Source organism: Chanodichthys erythropterus, chromosome 4 (assembly GCF_024489055.1).
Source record: "Chanodichthys erythropterus isolate Z2021 chromosome 4, ASM2448905v1, whole genome shotgun sequence".
Taxonomy (NCBI): domain Eukaryota; kingdom Metazoa; phylum Chordata; class Actinopteri; order Cypriniformes; family Xenocyprididae; genus Chanodichthys; species Chanodichthys erythropterus.
The window spans coordinates 18,316,270-18,336,310 of record NC_090224.1 but is presented as its reverse complement, the minus strand read 5'-3'; the positions used below and the strand labels follow the sequence as shown (position 1 = coordinate 18,336,310).

Genomic DNA, 20,041 nt, shown 5'->3' with positions numbered 1-20,041 from the left:
ATGTTAACTTAATCTGCTCACCAGCCATAAAATTAATTGACTAGTCTCAATATGGAAAAACGTTCATGTTAAGAAGACCTCTGACTTCTGTTCAGACTGATAGACGTTATGAAGTTTCCAAGTTTAATGATTATGTAATTGGATGGCTGTGAACTGATTTTTGCAGAGTGCAAAACAGAAAGAAAATGATAAAGTAGACATTAAACATTTTTAATAAGGTAGATAATGCACAAAATGTAGGCTACAGAAAGTATATTCTCAATATAAAAAATACTTCAAAACTTCATTTTACTGTATTACTGTTAATTTACTGTATTACACTAGGCCTAATTATATTTAATTGCATCGTAAGCATATCTTGTGTCGATGAAACTCCACCCATAAGCGTCAGGGAGGAAGACCCGTCAGACGCCAATCACTTCTTCCTCCAATCATATGCGCTCAGAAAACGCAAATAGGCGGGGCCAAGCTGTCCACTTCAAGTCCTCCCTCATTTTTATTTCCTATATCAAAGTCACATTCTCAACGCTATTTTAACCTGTAAATCGCATGTTTGGTTTCAGCAAGTACACATACTCGAATAATTGAGAGACATAATAGTTTTAACTCTGATACCTCGATCAATTTGTTTTAGAAAATGGTGTACAGTTAACGGTGTCGCATTACCGGGCTTTCAGATCCGCGTGCATGTAAACATGGGCACGTCAGCGCGCGATTAACGTTTCCCGGTACCTCTGCACAAAAGGATGGATGTTTATCTTTAAACTCAGGTAATTGCAAGTTTATCATGTTTTTAATTACAGTATCCGCCGGACTCAACACTGAATGTACGCTATACATTTCGTTTTGCGCAATGTATAACTGTTACACGTTTTTGCACAGTAAACACTGAATGCGTCTCAAAAACTCCCTGGGCTCGAATCTATGTAGCATTTTAGGGATCTATAGTCGCGTTTGAACGTAACAATGTTGTCTAGGTAGGTAGCTTACTATGTTTGAGCACCATTCTCGGATACCGGGTGTTGTTGTCACTGACAGTAACCGGCTGCAGCCGGTTCAGACCGTGTTGATTTTGCTTCCTCCAACTCAAGCGGTTTAAATTTCATCGTATTGTGGTTGAACCGGTCGCTTAACTCTTAAAGACCGTTTTTACATTCATAAATCTAACACAATATTAGTTTTCCCTCTCTAATATTGCCACCAAGGGCCGTTATATATATATATATATATATATATATATATATATATATATATATATATATATATATATAATACATTTATAATAAAATGGAATCTTAAAGAACTAAGGTATTGGAACAGAGCAAATCCAGATCAGCTGATGCTCTTAATGTGGCTTTGGTTTGTTTTGCATTGGAAAACAGATTGTTTGAAACAGATGTTTCTTTCCATGTGTTTCAGGTCTCTTCATTCTCTTCTCCATCTGCACGTGTGTCAGTCATGGACAGCACTAGTGTGACTCTGACAGTGAGAGGGACCACAGCACTGGGTAAGAGAAAAAAATTATATAAAAGAGTATAACACATTGTACAACTTTTAATAAAAAGAATTATATTGTCAATCAGTAGTTCAACTGTCGAATAAAATAACATAATCATTTCTTTTAGCCACTAACAAGATGTGATTAAGTTAAAGGTAATCACTGTAATCTCAAAATATTTTATTAATAAAAACAATCATGGTCTAATTAAATTTATGCAAGTTTGACTTTGGGATCTTTAGAGTTTGCTCAGTTTCTGAACATGAGTCTAGTCATAATATCCTTTATATAGCAAATGCTATAAAGTTTTGTTTTGTTTGAGATAATTTAGATTAAAGGCAAACATAAGTTACGACATGATACTTTAATCAGATACGAGTTTGAACTTAATGACACGAGTATTCCCACATAGGAAAACATGCAATTCCTAGTCTTTTGTACTTAGACTTTTAAATCTCTTAGGATTTTGAAAGCATTCAGTTTGCATAATTTATTTTTAACTAGCCAGTTTTACAGTGTTTTTATGGTTGTAACTATTTAAGTACACTTCTTGATGTGATTTAAATAATTATATCATGTAATAATGTGTCATTGGTAATAATGAAATGTATTACATTTTACATTTACATTTATTCATTTTCATTTATCCAAAGCGACTTTCAAATGAGGAATACAACAAGCTGCCCAGTGTTATTATAAAGCATTTATAAAGCAGTACCAATTAAAATCTAATAAATTGTGAGAATAACAAAGTAATGTTTAGTTAATATTAAATGTACTTATGTTAGTGAATATTAACTTTAAGATTGATTAGTAACCTTTTTACTACATTTACATTAATGCATAATGTAAGTAAATTATCGATAAATGCAGTGTTTTAGTTTGAACATGATTTCCTTTTTCAGTGAATTAGACATCCATTATATGTTGATAAATTTATATTTATTAAAGTAAATAGGTGTTTAATAATATGCATCATTAAAGAAAGTTATTACAAAATCCATTGATATGATAGTAATATAGAAATGTTTTGTTAATAATAATGTTTTGTTAATTTTTTCTCAGGAGAGAAAAAATTAACTATTTTGTCTCTCTTCTGAATCAGGTGAGGTAATAGCAGTGGTTGGCAGTTGTGAAACCCTGGGCAGCTGGTGCCATCAAAAAGCCGTGACCTTACAGCCAGCGGAGGAGGATGGGTACATGTCCAGTGCCATCTTATGTTTTCCTTTCAGCACAATCACAGTTACCCTTGACACATGTTTGTCTTGTGTTTTGCGTGCTTGTTTGGTCTCACCACAGCACCCTGTGGAGAACTACCATTCAGCTTCCTAGAGGGAGTGAAACTAGATATCGCTATTTCAAGGGATTCATTTTGGAATCTAAGGTGAGATTTTCATGTCCTAGTAAACAAACATGATATAAGACATAAATGAATCTTTAAAGGTCCAATAGTGAACTGATTTCCCAACACCTTTAAAAAGCAGTCTCTGCTTTATTTATTTATAGATGTTCTTGTTTATTAGAGATGCACTGATATATCAGCCAATAAGCAGTATAGGCTGATAAAAGATAAAATCACGCTGTTAAAAACAGCCGATAGTCAGGGCCAATATATTCTGTCAATCAAAAGATGGCAGAAAAATGCTCTGCATTTGGGCTTTGTGTAAAGAAAATGCTAAAGAAACCAGTTTGATGTTCCATATTAATAGTAATTATATGAATTTATAACATCAGAAAGTTAAGAAATATTAATTTAATGTTCAAAATCTAGTTAATGTGTGTTAAAATTAATTATATTATAACTGAAACAAGTTGATGAAATGGAGAGAATATATTTCATTCATAATCCATTTTTTATTTGCATTTCTTTCAAAATATAATAATTAAAAATATAATTATTCATTAATTATTAATTATAATGAAATTATCATTAATTTAAAAGAAGGTTTAAAAGGCAGAGCCCTCAAACTATCGGTATCAGCAGATATCACTGAATAATCAGCTATCAGTCTAGAAATTTAGTATCGGTGCATCTCTGTTGTTTATAACATCTTTTTTTTATCTTTCTTAAAGACTCATCATAATCTATGTGGTATGTACTGATATTATTTGTGATATTCATGATTATATACAACTGTTTTATAATACGTGTATGACTGCAGATTGTTGTTAGAGAGTTCTTTCGCATATGGGATAATATTTGGTTCGAATAAAGTATCAAATGCAGGTAATCATATGGTTTTATAGAAAAACACTGTTAAAATACGTAATATAATATGCATAATATAAACAATTAACTTATGTACATTATGTTTTAAATGGATTTTGGATTTTTTTAAATCGAGTACTCGGATTTAATTGAGGAATCGTGAAAGCCCTATTTATGTCTTTTACAAACAGTCCTCAAGGGCTTTCTTTTATTCATTTTTAATTCTTAGGGTGCTTAAGTATTTAAATGTAATTTTTTACGAATTTACGTAGTCAAGACAAGAGTCTGAAATCCTTCTGTGCGAGTGTGTGTGTGGGGTTTCCAGGTCTTTCTCATCACAGCTGTTAATCTCTTTTTGCTGAACTTGACTCTGTTCTGGGAAGTTTGTTGTTGTTTTTTTTCCTGGAGAATGAAGTTTCTGGAACAGTGACTGCAGGTTTCCTGCAAACCCCTCCTAACATGCTGTGTCCCTCATACATAATATTTACACGTCAACTGCTATCTCACAGACAGAAAAATTCTTTTAAAAATTAAGAAGCAGAATTATTTTCAACAAGAATTAAGAATTTAGAACCATTTTCTCATAGTTAAGCATATCAGCAAACTATTAGAGAAAAATAATCTCATTAAATAACATTTTTAAGCTAAATGGTAAGAACAGGGATTTTCAAAGTTTTTTTTTTTTTACATATAAATAACCTGGAGATCTCTAGTTAAACACTGTGAAAAATGACAATGTGTTTTTTGTGACTAATTGGTCCACCTTTCAGATGTCAACCAACTGGCTGGCTGGCAGAAAGTGGTGAATATGCCTCTTTTTTTTTTTTTTGTTCGGGAGTGAAACTTTGGTTTGAATGGCCAAAGTGGAATTTGTTTTTCCAAAATCTGTCCATAATCTTAACCCCCATTTGGAATTACAGAATGCAGGTGGGCCATGTCAAGTCATAGTCAGTAGATGGGAGACCCATCAGATGCCACGCTCATTGAGTCCCTCAGGTATCTGATCCCAGAATAGTGCACATATGTCTAATGAAATCGTAGACTCTGTCCTTCATGCTTACTACATACTCAATACATTCTGACTTCAGCTTTTTAAAGACAACATGAAACATTCACAACACATTTCCCATATTTTCAAGTCAATGTGGGAAGTAATGTGATTTTATATCTCAGAACATTACTGCAACATAAAGTGGCCATTATTTTTGTTGGTTAATATTATTTTTCCCTGCCCACATTATTTTCTTTTAGACCATGCATAAATGAATCATGCACAATAAAACCAGCGACATTTATTCAGAAAGTAAATAACCCTAATAACCTGGTCTTGTTGTGCATGAATCATTGATGCATGTTCTAAAGAAAATAATGCATTTCTTTTTATTTCATGTTGTCTTTAATGTTGATTTCAGTGTTATTTGTCATGGACAGATGTAAAAGCCACTTAAGGGAACCTTATGGATCAGTTATTAGAAACCAAAACATCTAGTGGGCTATTACCCATCTTACACGAACAGCTGTTTCCGCCGACGCATTCCTGGGTTTACAAGCAATGCTTTTTTTGCTTTTGTTGCCCTCCCCTAATTTAGCCACTTTACATTTTTAAACTCTGAAAAAACATTTGAACAATAACATTCATTATTTTGAGGTGATTTTTACACTAAAAATTGTTAAAAATCTGTTTTTGAAACACACATGCATTTAACACTTTTTTTATTTGCGTGCAACGACACACATTTAATACATGCATTTAACAATTTACATTTTTTTAAGGGCATTATACTTTTTTTATGTTTGTTTTTAGTTTTTGCTAGGCAGGCTTCATAATTTTAATGATGTAACTGTTTGCTCCAGATGTCAGCATTTCTTTGTGCTTGTGTTGCCCCAAAAACAATTTGCTTGCATGGTAACACTTATGTTAAATTATGCATTTAGGTTGTTATTATTATTATTTAGCTTTTATTAAAATACATTTAACCAAATAATAATCCTTTCATTACTATCTCTAGTGTTCCTCTTAAATTCTAACATGCCCAGTTTTGCTTGTATAGAATATACTGGCTACAAATGTGTAGATCTCCATCCTGTACAGAGCAAACTGAAGACTTGTTTTATCTTTACATTTAGATTGTTTAAGAAATAAACCAGAATATGAATGTCAGCACTGTTTGCTCTGTACTGGTGACTCTGTCTTTTGTAGCATGAGTGGTTAACATTCCATATTAATTTTTGTTTGTTTCTTGCAGAACCAGAGCTTGTGATTGACGATGGACAATTTGGAGTCCATAGTAAGTTTGAAAATTGAAATTACATAAACGCACGTTTGAATGCAACTTCACCTCGAATTCAAAACATTCTTTCATATCATCTTGTTTTAACAGGCAAATAAAATTTGTTTGATCTGCAGATGGTGTTGAGTGTGTGGACTCTGGCTGGTTGACGTGCCAGACAGAAATTCGTCTCAGGCTTCATTACTCCGTGAAACCTCCAGTATCTATTACTAAGAAAAAATTTAAGAAGTCACGCTTCAGGTAACAGCCTTCACAGATAACAGAACACACATTTAACTCTTAAACCTTATTCAGACTGTCAGTCCAAATTCGATTTTTGCGCATATCCAATTGGAATCCGATCATATTCAGCAAGTGTGAATGGCAAAAAATCACATGTGGTTTGAAATCCTATTCAAAACAGTCTGAACCGATTTCACAGGTTTTTTGCATATATATAACACTTTTATATGCCACTTAAATCGTAAAACTCATCAGACATTGTTGCAGAAAACAAGGTTGTGTTGTTGTCAGCCTCAATTTCTGTCTCTGCTTCATTAGTAGTCCAGCGCTGCTGCTAAATATTGTCATTGTGAACAATGCAAACCCGTCCATGTTGTTTTTGGCATACCAACGCAATATCATTGCTATGGAAAGAAAATGCAGATATTTTGGAAAAAAACAAAAGAAAGCCATGGGACACACAAATCAGATCAGAACAGTTGCAATACTGGACAGTCAATCATTTAGATCAGATTCCAATTGGATGCACAAATAATCAGATTTAGACAGTGTGAACATAGTCTTAAAAAGCTTATCTCGAGGTCAGTCAGTCAAATTTATTTATAAAAGTCTTATTTATAATTTCTTATTAATTCTGTTAGAGTCACTTACATGATATAGAATTGACTATAGTCAAATAGATTTCTTTAAATATCAGAAAATTAATGTAGGGATTAGGGTTGCAAAATTCCGTGAATTTTCAAAGATGGAAACTTTCCATGAGAATTAACAAGAATATTTGGGAATTAACAGGAATATATGGGAAATAATGGGAATAAACAGGGAATTTGCAAAGTTGCAGGTTAGCCTATAACAGGGTACTTAAATGTAGTTGAAAAAAACATCTTGCAGCATAATTTTGGTTAAAACAACCATATTTAATGCAATTTTAGTTTAATTTTTACCCTGCACATTCATCACACAGCAGACTACTTTATTGAGGCCACACCCCCTGCATGCACTGTGCATTCCCCCAGTCCATAAAGCTGCATTCACGTCACCTCGTATTTTCCTGGAATCTTGAAATGACAACACGTGAAGTTATATTCAGAGCTGTTCACGTCCTTTTGGTCCTTGGACTGGGAATTATGCGTTTCCATGGCACCATTATCAACACCTAATAAATCAATCTACAGTGGTCAGGTGGTACAGCGGCCACGTGGTACATCTGGGAGCTTTCAAAAAACTCCCAGCTTACAAGCTGTAATTACGAGCTCTACGAGGACGTAAACGCTTTTTACAAGCTAGAATCTCGTAACTACAGGAATAACGAGGCCGCGTGAACGCACCTTTACATGCGCATTTGATCAAAAATACAGAAAAAAATTAAATATTGTGAAACATAACTACAATTTAAAATAATGGTATAATAATTGATATACAAAAAAATCATTTTTTTCTGTGATCAAAGCTGAATTTCTCCAGTCTTGAGTGTCACATGATCCTTCAGATTTCATTCTAACATGCTAACACACAACTGTTTCCAACAATGATTATAACAAATAAGTATCAAATCAGCAAAATTAGACTGATTTCTGAAGGATCATGTGACACTGAAATAAATAACACATAATTGCTGCAATACAAATATATTTAATTTACATATTTACTAAATTAGAATTAATTGAATGTGAAAAATAAATAACTGTTATTTCATGTTATGACCAAAAAAAAAAATGTTTATATTTGTTTTTATATAATACATTTTATATAAATATTATAAATCTGTATAAATTTACCAAAATTTTCAATTAATTCCCTTAAATTCCTGTTAAGTTTCCAAATTGGAATATTTCCAAACTTCCCCAGGTTAAGTTCCCATGGAAAGTTTTCGGAAATTTACCGGAAACTTTCCGCCCCTTTGCAACCGTAGTAGGGATGTACTATGTTACAAGCAGATAACTTATTTTTACAATTCGAAGAGTGTACTTCTTTCTAGAACAAATACTAAACATTAATTTGTCTTTTTCACTTTACATTGCACGGTTTTGATGCCTTATTTCACTTTTTGAGAACATATAAAAAAAAAATACAATCTGCCTAATTAATGGCTGTTTTAGATTGAAGCTGATGCTGGAAGGTATTGAAGAAGAAGAAGACGAAGAAGAAGAAAGCCCTTCATCATGGCATAAGATGACCACTACGCTGGAGATCAGTATGATCAGTGATGGCGGATATAAGTCTCGTCATTCCCAGCCAGAATGTGGATACGCTCTGGAACCCACCAAGTGGACAGAATACACCATTCACACCATGGACCCTGACAACCTAGAGCTCACCTTTGAGTTCTTCGAGGTGCGTGAACAATAGCCTTCGGTGTTGCTTCATATAAATATTATGACCACAACTGTGTCACAAAGTATTTTGTAAATGATTTACATTAATTTTGCATGGATCCTCTTGGTGACTCAGGACTATTCTATCATCTCTTTGTGGTTTAGGAGGACTTGAGTGAACCTGTGGTTCAGGGTGATGCTCATCCAGGCCATGTAGGCACCGCATGCCTCTTGTCATCCTCTTTTGTGGAGAGCGGGAAAGATTTGGGTGTAGTCACCCTGCCCATCATGAGCCGAAATGCCAGACATACTATTGGAAAAGTCCGAGGTATAATCTGTACCACAATGCACTGATGTTATTTTGTCTGGTCTTATTTGTTTTATAACATAAAACTAATGTACATTCCTGTTGCCCATGATGGGACCTGTTCTTTTGCTGCTTGTACACAACATTTGCCTCTGTAAACATGTCACAGACTATGTAAATATAGTCATGTTGGCGAGATTTGCCCTGTTTGAATTGTTGCTTAGTAGCTAGATAATGTGATTATATGCCTTTCATTTATTGATGTGCTGAAGCTTAACCATTAACTGTTCACTTCACTGAAGTTAATACATTAAGTAAATCCTTTTATTCTTAATGCAATTTCAGTGGATTACCTGGTGACACGTCCTATCCAAGGCCTTCAGTGTGACATGAGTCAGTCTTTCACCAAATACTGGAAGAAAAGGAGCCCTTTGGATGTTGGACACCGGGGAGCAGGGAGCACACATGCTGCCAAGTGAGTAGCAAAAGTGTGGTTGATCTGCTACAAGAGCCTGTCCGCTTATGGATATTATGGATATGGATAGGCCCACGAGGCATCAGGAAAGCATAATAAGCGCACATAAATTTGCTGCATAAACGAAGTATCAAAAAGCACATTTTAACAGAAAGAAATATGTTGCTCTTTTATTTCAGGCATCACAAGATCAGGGAAAACACAATTGCCTCATTTCTAAGTGCAGCCAACCATGTGAGTTTCAATAAAGAATGCAATTATACCAAAATGCATGAAGTTTTGTTATATGATATAAAAGACTAAATCATATCTGTTGTGTTTTCACCACAGGGAGCTGCTTACGTAGAGTTTGATGTTCATTTGTCTAAAGATTTAGTTCCAATCGTGTACCACGACCTCACCTGCTGTATTTCTTCTAAAAAGGTAACAGTTGCATTTGGCTCACATTAGTCTGTGCAGTGAGAATTTGCTAGTATAATTTGAACGACTCACATTGTGTCCATCAGTACAGCTTTTGTTTTGACTGAACTGACAGAAGACTTCCTACTTAAACCTTTTTAATTCAGACTTGCAAAACATAATAAAAAAGAAAGATCTATCTTCACCCTTTTACATTTTTGTGTCCTTTTATAGAAAAATGACAAGAATTCAATGGTGTTGTTCGAAGTTCCCGTCAAGGATCTTACGTTTGATCAACTTCAGCTTTTAAAAGTAACACTTATTTCAGGTTCTTTTACCTTATATGAACAATGCAATAAGGTAATGCAATTATCTCCATACTGATATTGATGAGTATAAATGTGTTTGTCTTTCTTAGCTGGCCCATACAACTGCCATGGAAGTTAATGACCACAAAGGTACAATTGCCCCATTAATTCATGTAACAAAAGTGCAGTATGAGCAGTTATCATATATAATAACTGATCATTATATGATAACATATATATGATAACTGTTCATTATATAACAGTCAGGTTCCAGAAGTTAAAATCAAATTCAAAATCTGCATCGTGAAAGACATTTTTATATAACATATAAATCTTTCAAGACAGATCTTTCATGAACTCTAAGGGCCCTATCTTGCACCCAGCGCAATTGACTTTGTACACCGACGCATGTGTCATTCCTATTTTGCACCCGCGCAAAGCACGCTTTTCCCTCCACAGAAGCACGTCGCTAAACTAGTGAATGAACTTGCGCTCCCTGGGCGGTTCAGCGCAAAAAAGGAGGCGTGTTCCGACGCAAACAATTCCATTAAACAATTGCGCCACTGACCAGAAAAAACCTAGTCTAAAGTCAGTGGCGCGTTGCGCGTTGTTCATTATGCTATTTTAAGGGCGCATGCTTGACCATAATGTATAGCGTGCACAACGCGCATACACTTTGCTCATGTAATCTACACAGATGCAACAGTTATTTTTGCAAATCATAAATTGTTACACTAAAAAAATATGAACACATGAGATGTCGGAAATCATTGTGGTGTGCCACGAAGATGTGAAAAAACCTGTTTAACCGACGCTATTTTGGGTGGGTTTCTCCCATCCCCATACAACACAACTTCTCTGTCTTTCACTGCTCTTACAAGAACATCAGTCTCCTCGGCTGTGAACCGCTCCTGGCGTGCACCTGGTAAATACGCCATAATAATAGCAATCCATAATGGAACTTGCGCACCTGCTTTTAAAGGGAATGTTGGATGACGCTCTGATTGGTTTATTTCACGTTACGCCCAAACCACACCTATGAATAATGAAGCTACTTCAGACCAACCCATTTTAGATTTGCGCCGGGCGCAAAAGCCATTTATCCCGCCGGGAAAATAGCAACAGCGCCGAGACCCGCCCACAAAGTTACTTGCGCTTCGCGCTTTGACACTTGCGTTTCAGATCGTTAAAATAGGGCCCTAAGACTGTTAAGCAGTGTTTTATCCCTATTTCACTTATCATTAGTTGATATAGGATGTGGTAATGCATAAAAGACAGTATAAGTGTTTTCTGATAATGAAGAAAAAACCTTGGCTTTTAAGTCATTTGTAATACTTAGGATAATAAGCACACAGTCTTTGCTGTAAATCAGTGTTTTAATTGTATTATTTTTAGTGCTTATAGCTATAAAAATACTTGCCGAAGCCAGGCCTCTGTTGAGCTGTATTGAGCTAAATAAACAGTTAACTGTTGAATAGATGAAGATTATTGCTTTTGTGGTGTTGCTTTGTCTAGACTTGCAGGATGAAGAGGAATATATATATGAGCACCAGCCTTTCCCTTCCCTTTCACAGGTGGGACAGCATTTTATTTTCTTATATATATATATATATATATATATATTATTATTATTATTATTATTTTATTTTTTTTTAAATCAACCAAAAAATTTTATGGCTGCCCACTGCTCCGGGTGTGTGTTCACGGTGTGTGTGTTCACTGCTGTGTGTGTGTACTTGGATGGGTTAAATGCAGATCACAAATTCTGAGTATGGGTCACCATACTTGGCCACAAGTCACTTCACTTAAGATTTTAGAATTTTTGACATTTTTTGACATTTTGACATTATGTTGCAGATATTCCAGTCTGTTCCAGATCATGTGGGATTCAACATTGAGCTGAAGTGGATCTGTCAGTTTAAGGTGTGTGTTGCCCCAAGCGATATGTGTGATGTTTGTTCTCTGTGTTAATGAAAAGAAAAAAAAAATGCCCTCACTGTATCTGTTTCCTCCAAACAGGATGGCTCCTGGGATGCAAAACTCTCCACCTACTTCAACATGAATCAGTTCTTGGACATCATCCTCACATGCGTGCTGCAGAATGCCGGCAAGAGAAGGATAATCTTCTCATGCTTTGATCCTGATGTTTGCACAATGTACGAGGCCTAGTTCACGTGCATATTCTAATGATAGTCTTTAGGATAATGAATATTTTTGACAGTAACACTATATAATAAGCTCTCATTTGTTAACATTAGTTAATGCATTAACTAATATGAACTAACAGTAAAAATCTTCAGTCAATCTTGATTGCATGTTGTATTTAGGTTGCAATTATTTGTGTTCTCTTCCTCAGGGTGAGACAAAAACAGAACAAATACCCTATCCTATTTCTGACCCAAGGAGTGACAGACCTCTACCCTGAACTCATGGATATCCGCTGTCAGAGCACTAAGATCGCCATGAGCTTTGCTCAGAGTGAGAACATACTGGTGAGAGAACCCGATGCCCCGATGGTGTAATAGCACAGCTGTTGATACTTCAGAACATAGTTTTGAAATAGCATGGAGAGACGCCCAGTTTTGGCAGCATAATAAAACTGTGTAATCACAAACTTTCTAAAACTATGAAGTAAAAGAGATCTAATCATGTTTTGTCTAAACTGCAAGAGGAAAATGGCTGTTTTGTTTTCTTTAAATTGGTGCAATGTCAAATTTCGTCACAAAGGCTAAACAGCTTGCTTTTGTATGCACTCACAGGGAATCAGCGCCCACACTGATGAGCTCTTGAGGAACATGGACTTCATCAGAGAGGCTCAGTCCAAAGGACTAGTGGTCTTCTGCTGGGGCGACTATAACAACGACCATGAGAACAGGATGAAGCTGAGGGACCAGGGCATTGATGGCCTCATATATGACAGGTGGGCTATGATTTGTCATTGGTTCTTTCCATGCTAATTCAACAGCAGTATTTAATACGGCTGAGAATGTTAATGAACTATGTTTACTTGTACTTTTCCCTCTCCTGTCCAAATATTTGGCATATTATATTGTTACTCATTCACATGTGAAATCAGATAATCAGAGGTGATTTACATATAAACGTCATCAAGGTACATTAGCAATAGCAGTTTAATTCTGCAGGTTGAAAATTGTCATCATAATCTTAATCTAACATTTACAACACTGTCCTAATCAGACATGCCACAACACGCGATAAAGGATATCTTTTACATGTTATTCAGAGTTTTTGTCCTAACTAGCCGTGACGGTAATACGTAACGAGTGATAGGGGATTTAATTTTAGAAACGGTTTCTAGAATGTAGAGACATTGTTGAAAGAGAAATCATCAACTAGATGCATAATGCATTAGCCAAGAGGTCATGTTGTCATAGTAAATTTGACTGCCATGTTGACTCTTTCAACACCATCAATGCACATGTCAGTCTGTATCTGAATTTCTGTGGAAATGACGCAGCAGTTTATGGCTGTTCCCTGATGGTCCGGGCATATCAGCACATGTCTAAGTGAAGCTGTGTTTCATTATGGGTAAAGGTTAAACTAATAAACTAATCAATTATGTTCTGAATTTATGCAGTGCACCACAAAAATAAATTTTAATCAGATCTCCACAACTGTTGTGTAAATATCATTGTGTGTTTGTATGTGTATACACACACTTAAAAAAAAAAGTATCCTTTAAAAACAGCTAGGTTTTACAGGACGCAATTCCATCAAACACTGACAGATGTTGACGTTTTACATAACATGCTGTGTTTGCCGTTTTTTTGCAGTTTCTGACTATTCAGCTGATATTCGTTCTGTATTTTTGTTCCTTCTCCACTGCATTAAAACCCCTAAAGAGCTGTTAAGAGAAACTGTGTTCCTGTTTATTGAATTTTAAAGGAATAGTTCAACCAAAAATGAAAATTCTGTCATCATGTACTTGCCTCTGTTCATTCCAAACCTGTATGAGTTTGTCAGATACTTTATGTTAATTATTAGTGCAATTTCGAATAGATTTTTAAGTCAATATTTTTGTATTTTTATTTTATATATATATATAATATTTTTTATGGGGACTTCCCATAGATGTAATGATTTTTATACTGTACAAACTGTACATTCTATCTACACTAAAGCTAACCCCTTCAGAGAAAACTTACTACATTTTTAGATTTTCGAAACACTTCATTTAGTATGATTAATATTCTAAAAAATGTCTCCCTTAAGGTCAAAATTCACTGGTATTACAATCCATGTGGGGACATTTAGTCCTCATAATGTAAGGAATACCAGGTAGACACACAATAATAGCCCACTACTACCAAATAGTCAAAAGATTACAGTTTTAACCTGTATTTTGTGTGGTGTGACTCCACTTTTCCTTGATAACCAAATATTTATATGCAGTATTGACTCTTTCCACATCTTTCCTTTCCCCTTTTGAAAATTTCTCACATCATTTTATGGTAATTTGCCTCTTTTTGCAGAATACATGAATGCTTGGTGCCAAAACCCAATGCTTCAACTTCCTCTGATACCAGTAATGTCTTCTGCTTCCCAGTTGTTATTTTTTTTTTGGCATTTGCCTGCTGCCTGACAGATCATGCTCACTGACTAGCACTAAGATAACTGTGTTTTACAGCAATGATGTGAGGCGGTTAAACTGTAGAGTTATGATTTTTAAGTGGCTTTTATTGAAATTATTGGCCACTGGGTTAAGGTTCAGCTTCCTGTTACATCATTCTGAGCATTAGAGACTTCTTCTTTATATGAGTGACCTAGTTTTCCACCCAGAACCCATTTTAGACAAATTACAGTGCAGATGTGCATTTTTTGTTTTTCCACTGTGGATTTTTTTTTAGTACTAGCCACGTTAACAGCGCATGAATCCCTTGCGTGGACCTCAATGACTTAATCATTGAAGAATGAATGTATGGATGGCTTGTGCTCTCAAACAAGTTTGCCTGAGAATCTTGATAAGAAAAAGCTGCATTTATCTACATATGAATGATCTCACTCTGAACGCATTTGCTGTGCCAGTTCTTAAACCAAACTATATTCAAATGTTGTCTGTTAGATATTCTATATAATTATTAGTATTAGAGTTGGGTGCCCAAAGAACACGTTTTGACATGTCATTTGTAATGGCGAAACATAAACATAAGTCTTCCAGGAGACAACGGAAATGGGCCCACCAGTGTGCATAATGTTCTTAAACACACATATATCATCTGACATCATGATGGTAGAAACATCATGGTAGAAAAAATATAAATATACACATATATTTGTGTGTCATTTATAAAGTACTGAAGTTGTTCTATGGAAATCACCGAAATATCATGTTGTTAAAATTTCATAGTGGCATTTATTGACCTTCGTGAGGGCAGACACCATATTTAAAGTCAACATGAAGAAAGAAAAAAAAAGTTTCACGTACAGACGACAACGTTGTCAAAATGATTCCCGTTCACACGGATCTCCAAAAATGACTAAAAATTGCTGTATTTTGCATGCCAGGCCAGTGGTTGATGATGACACTAAACACATGACATCACCGAAAAATTGGCATTTTTGTTGTTTACATGGAGACGATAACGCTATCGTTTTCAAAAATGTGCACTTTGAATCCGTTTTCAAAAGTTTGCATTTTCATGCCCCCAAAACGCAGTTGTCGTCTAAAGGAACAGCTAAAACATAAAAAGTTTTCCGTTTTTAGTTGACACTGATGTTGTGTACACACCGCCTTAATGTGAACATTTCATCAGCGCATTTGATGCCAAAGAAGACATTATAATGGGTCTTCTTAACTTTTAATCAAATTAAATACATGTTTATTTGAAACAAATTTCATTGATGTCACTCAGACCATGCGGCTATTGGCTGGCTAATTATATATTTCGTTTTTTTTTTTTTGTTTTACTTGCATTTGACCTGGATAAATTCTGATTTGAAATGAAATTGTTTTATCAAGTTGACTTGAATTTGATATGGATGAAAATGTGTCCACAATCACAGTCTGTTTAATATGTCTCATTGCCCTAGGTCATAATTTTCAATGTTTTCTGAAGTTTTTTTCCATAAAAATTTTTGTATTTTATACATATTTGTAATGTTTCACTTCACAGACTGTACTTGTAACACTTACATCTTCATTTTCATTTATGTCTAATTAAATATTCTGTCTACTAAGGTCTTTTGCAGAAATTAAAGGCATGATGTTTTGATGATTGTGGCAAACATGTGTACATGCTTATCATAAAACAACAGAAATAATTCAGCTACTCACATTTTTGCCCTTTGTATGATCCACTCCCCTTCACCTCAAACTTTTTGTTAATGAAACTTCCTTTTAGCCTGTTCCTTGTTCGGTGACACTCCTTTATTTGTCTGATTCCCTCACTCAGATTGACCTAGAGATTAAATAATAATTTGTTCTTTCATTTTATTCACAGAATCTGCGAAGACAAGCTTGAGCAGTCAAACATTTTCAAAGTAGAGGAACAGGTTGCTCTCAAGGATGTCATCCAAACATGTGCCTGCTCCACCTACAGCATTCCGTGCTCCTCCATTCCTTGTGCAGGAAAATCCCAGGAGACCAATGGGGAGTCGGATTCCGGCCTCAGTTCCTCTTGAGAGCCATACACCCAGTCTACCTTCACTCTATGCCTGTAATCTTCCCACAATACACCAGAATTAACGCACATATTCACTCTGTCATTAAGCCAAACTTTCTTTGAGTCTGAGATGTTTTAGAGTATAATCATGTCAAAAGAATGATATTAAGGGCAACGCTAGCTTCCACAAAGGCAGTAGGTTTGCTGTATTTAGCCAATTTGCTGTACATTTGGGTGCAAAAAATGTGTATTTTATCATGGGTAACTATTTGTTTTATAATTCTTAATATTCTGTTGTATGAGAGGATCTTGGCGAGACCCTCAGATTTAGTATTTATTGAATTCTTTATCTGCAGAATGAGTATTGAACATTTTTGTAAAATAGTATTAGAATTTCACAAACAACAAAAATGCATAATTCAAAATTATTTAAAGCTAGAAATAGCTATTTTACAGAATAGCTATTATTTAACATTATTTACTAGCTAAAAGTGAGGCCTGTCTTATAAAAACAAACTTTGAGGGCTTTTGTCTTTAAAATTACACTCATGAACATGTATACTATTATTGTTATCACTACTATATCCATCCACAGATTTACATTGATGGTTTCAGCGGAACGAAATTTAAGCTTTTTATTCAGCTGTGCAATTCACATGAACTCTTCACTGTAAATGGGTGTATATTTGAATGAATGTGCCTTTGTAAACCTGTCTGATGTATGTGCTGCGGAGTGTCAGTGTGGTCTTGTCTCCCAGCATGCATTCATACTGCTTCCTCACTACAGGGCAGTGAAATCATGCATGTTTGCTGTTCGGTGCCACACTGGACTCCAGCAACTTGCTGTATGAATCCACACTCACTGTGGTGGATGTCACTATGCCAACGCAGAACAGAACAATGCTCCGAGAGCCAGAATAAACATTTAATACGAATGTAATCTGTGTCTTTTGTTCACGATGATCCCAATATCACCAATATTGTTATACATTAGTTGTACGTTATTGCATTATGGGTAGAAAGTAGTGCGCTATATAGGATAGGAATGAAATTGTACACTACAACTTCAGGCTATAAAATGCCTGATACTTCTTATAGTGCACTATACAGGGAAAACAATGATTAATTTCCAGTTAACCATATTAGAATTAATAATAATCATTAAAATAAAAAATAATATTAATTAAATAAACATAAAATGGAGTGTATGGAATCTGTACGTTAAAGTACGGTGACCCGATTTCTGAAATAAAAACCGTGTATATTTCCTAGTTCAGTGGACAAAATATGATTTGAAATCTCATTTATTATTATTTATGGAAAAATGTGGTAAGCATAACAATACTTGGTTTATTTGTTCTGCAATGTAAATTGCACACATAGGCCTAGGCTACTTTTTTTTTTTTTTTTTATAAAAATAGATTTGTAAGGAGGAACCCGTGGAGAGGGGCAGGCTGGTGTTTTATCAGGTTTCTGGGGGACAGGACAGCTTGTTTGAGAACAAGGAATGTGTTGGTTAGCCTGACTTACATTCCATCACCTAGAAAACCCAAAAACTGCATTCATCTGATCCGAAACATAAACACAAACATTCATGTTAGGTTTCAGTGTCTTCATGGGGATAGACATAATGGTTTTTATACAGTACCAATTGTTATTCTATCCCACTACACTAGTCCCATTAATCACAGAAAAACTTTTCAAATAAGCATTAGTATGTTTATTAATCCATTCCTTCTGTGGTTAACTGCTGTGGGGAAATTTGGTCCTCGAAATGTAGGTTAAACAAGTACACACACACACACAGTAATCAATCATAATCACTCGCATGCTAACATACACTGATCAGGCATAACATTTTGATCATCTTCCTACTATTGTGTTGGTCCCACTTTTGCTGCCAAACAGCCCTGACTCGTCATGGACTCCACTAGACCCCTGAAGGTGTGCTGTGGTATCTGGCCCCAAGATGTTAGCAGAAAATCCTTTAAGTCCTGTAAGTTGCGAGGTGGAGCCTCCATGGATCAGACTTGTTTGTTCAACACATCCCACAGATGCTTGTTTGGATTGAGATGGAATTTGGAAGCCAAGTCAACACCTCAAACTCGTTGTTGTGCTCCTCAAACCATTCCTGAACCATTTTTGCTTTGTGGCAGGAGCATTATCCTGCTGAAAGAGGCCACCAGGGAATACCGTTTCCATGAAAGGGTGTACATGGTCTGCAACAATGCTTAAGTAGGTGGTACGTGTCAAAGTAACATCCACACGGATGGCAGGACCCAAGGTTTCCCAGCTGAACATTGCCCAAATCATCACACTGTCTCCACCGGCCTGCCTTCTTCCCATAGCGCATCCTGGTGCCGTGTGTTCCCCAGGTAAGTATATGCATCCAACCATCCATGTGATGTAAAAGAAAACGTGATTCATCAGATCAGGCCACCTTCTTCCATTGTTCCGTGGTCCAGTTCTGATGCTCACATGTCCACTGTTGGCTCTTTCAGAGGGTGGACAGGGGTCATCATGGGCACCCTGACTGGTCTGCAGCTATGCAGCTCCATACGCAACAAACTGTGTGTATTCTGACACCTTTCTATCAGAACCAGCATTAACTTCTTGAGCAATTTGAGCTAAAGCTCGTCTGTTGGATCGGACCACACAGGCCAGCCTTCGCTCCCCACGTGCATCAATGACTCTTTTCTGCCCATGACCCTGTCGCCGGTTCACCACTGCTCCTTCCTTGGACCACTCTTGATAGATACTGACCACTGCAGACCGGGAACACCCCACAAGAGCTGCAGTTTTGGAGATGCTCTGACCCAGTCGTCTAGCCATCACAATTTGGCCTTTGTCAAACTCTCTCAAATACTTACACTTGCCCATTTTTCCTGCTTCTAACACATCAGCTTTGAGGACAAAATATTCACTTGCTGCCAAATATATCCCACCCACTAACAGATGCCGTGATGAAGAGATAATCAGGGTGATTCATTCACCGGTCAGTGCTCATAATGTTATGCCTGATCGATGTATGACTTTGGTTTTACATCTCAAATCATAGCAGGCCAGCACAGAAAGGTTTTCAGCAACAATGAACAATTTTTCTCAAATTATCTTTTATACAGGATGATTGTAAATGTTACAGTAAGCTGACCTCATGTAAGGAAACTACACTGTGTGCAGAATAATTAGGCAAGTTGATTTTCTGATCATATTTTTTTCCCAAGCACATTTGACCAATTCCAATCCACATCAATCTTAATAACTACTATTAATATTGTTTTTAATCATTTATAAGTGATATATAATTGTTCATGAAGGCTGGAAATGAAGAATGCCCTATATTCAGGTGTGCAGAATTATTAGGCAGGTTTTCTTTTACAGATAAAATGAGCCA

The 20,041-nt window shown here is 35.8% G+C and overlaps 1 protein-coding gene across 4 annotated transcripts; it reads left to right on the top strand.

Moving 5' to 3' along the window:
- The first annotated feature begins 485 nt into the window (after nt 1–485).
- Nucleotides 486–17,582, top strand: gpcpd1 (glycerophosphocholine phosphodiesterase 1). 4 transcript variants are annotated; one of them, XM_067384355.1, is made up of 22 exons: nt 486–770; nt 1,420–1,507; nt 2,604–2,694; nt 2,798–2,882; nt 3,572–3,590; nt 4,478–4,509; nt 4,628–4,703; nt 5,954–5,995; nt 6,115–6,238; nt 8,320–8,554; nt 8,701–8,863; nt 9,188–9,317; nt 9,497–9,551; nt 9,648–9,740; nt 9,951–10,028; nt 10,135–10,174; nt 11,540–11,598; nt 11,882–11,947; nt 12,044–12,180; nt 12,381–12,516; nt 12,784–12,944; nt 16,486–17,582. In XM_067384355.1, the coding sequence occupies exons 2-22, from the start codon at nt 1,459–1,461 to the stop codon at nt 16,664–16,666; spliced, it is 2,052 nt and encodes a 683-aa protein (XP_067240456.1). In that variant the 5' UTR covers nt 486–770; nt 1,420–1,458; the 3' UTR covers nt 16,667–17,582. The 4 variants fall into 4 exon arrangements, with proteins under 4 accessions (XP_067240456.1, XP_067240457.1, XP_067240460.1 ...); XM_067384356.1 differs by lacking the exons at nt 3,572–3,590; nt 4,478–4,509; XM_067384359.1 differs by lacking the exon at nt 486–770 and having other exon boundaries at nt 2,564–2,694; nt 2,798–4,509.
- Nucleotides 17,583–20,041: the final 2,459 nt, after the last annotated feature.

Coding starts and splice junctions, on each gene's coding strand:
- gpcpd1 (XM_067384355.1), top strand. CDS start 1,459: ATGGACAGCACTAGTGTGACTCTGACAGTGAGAGGGACCACAGCACTG. Junction 4,704..5,953: donor ACGCTCATTGAGTCCCTCAG/GTATCTGATCCC, acceptor TGTTTCTTGCAG/AACCAGAGCTTGTGATTGAC. Junction 8,864..9,187: donor TACTATTGGAAAAGTCCGAG/GTATAATCTGTA, acceptor ATGCAATTTCAG/TGGATTACCTGGTGACACGT.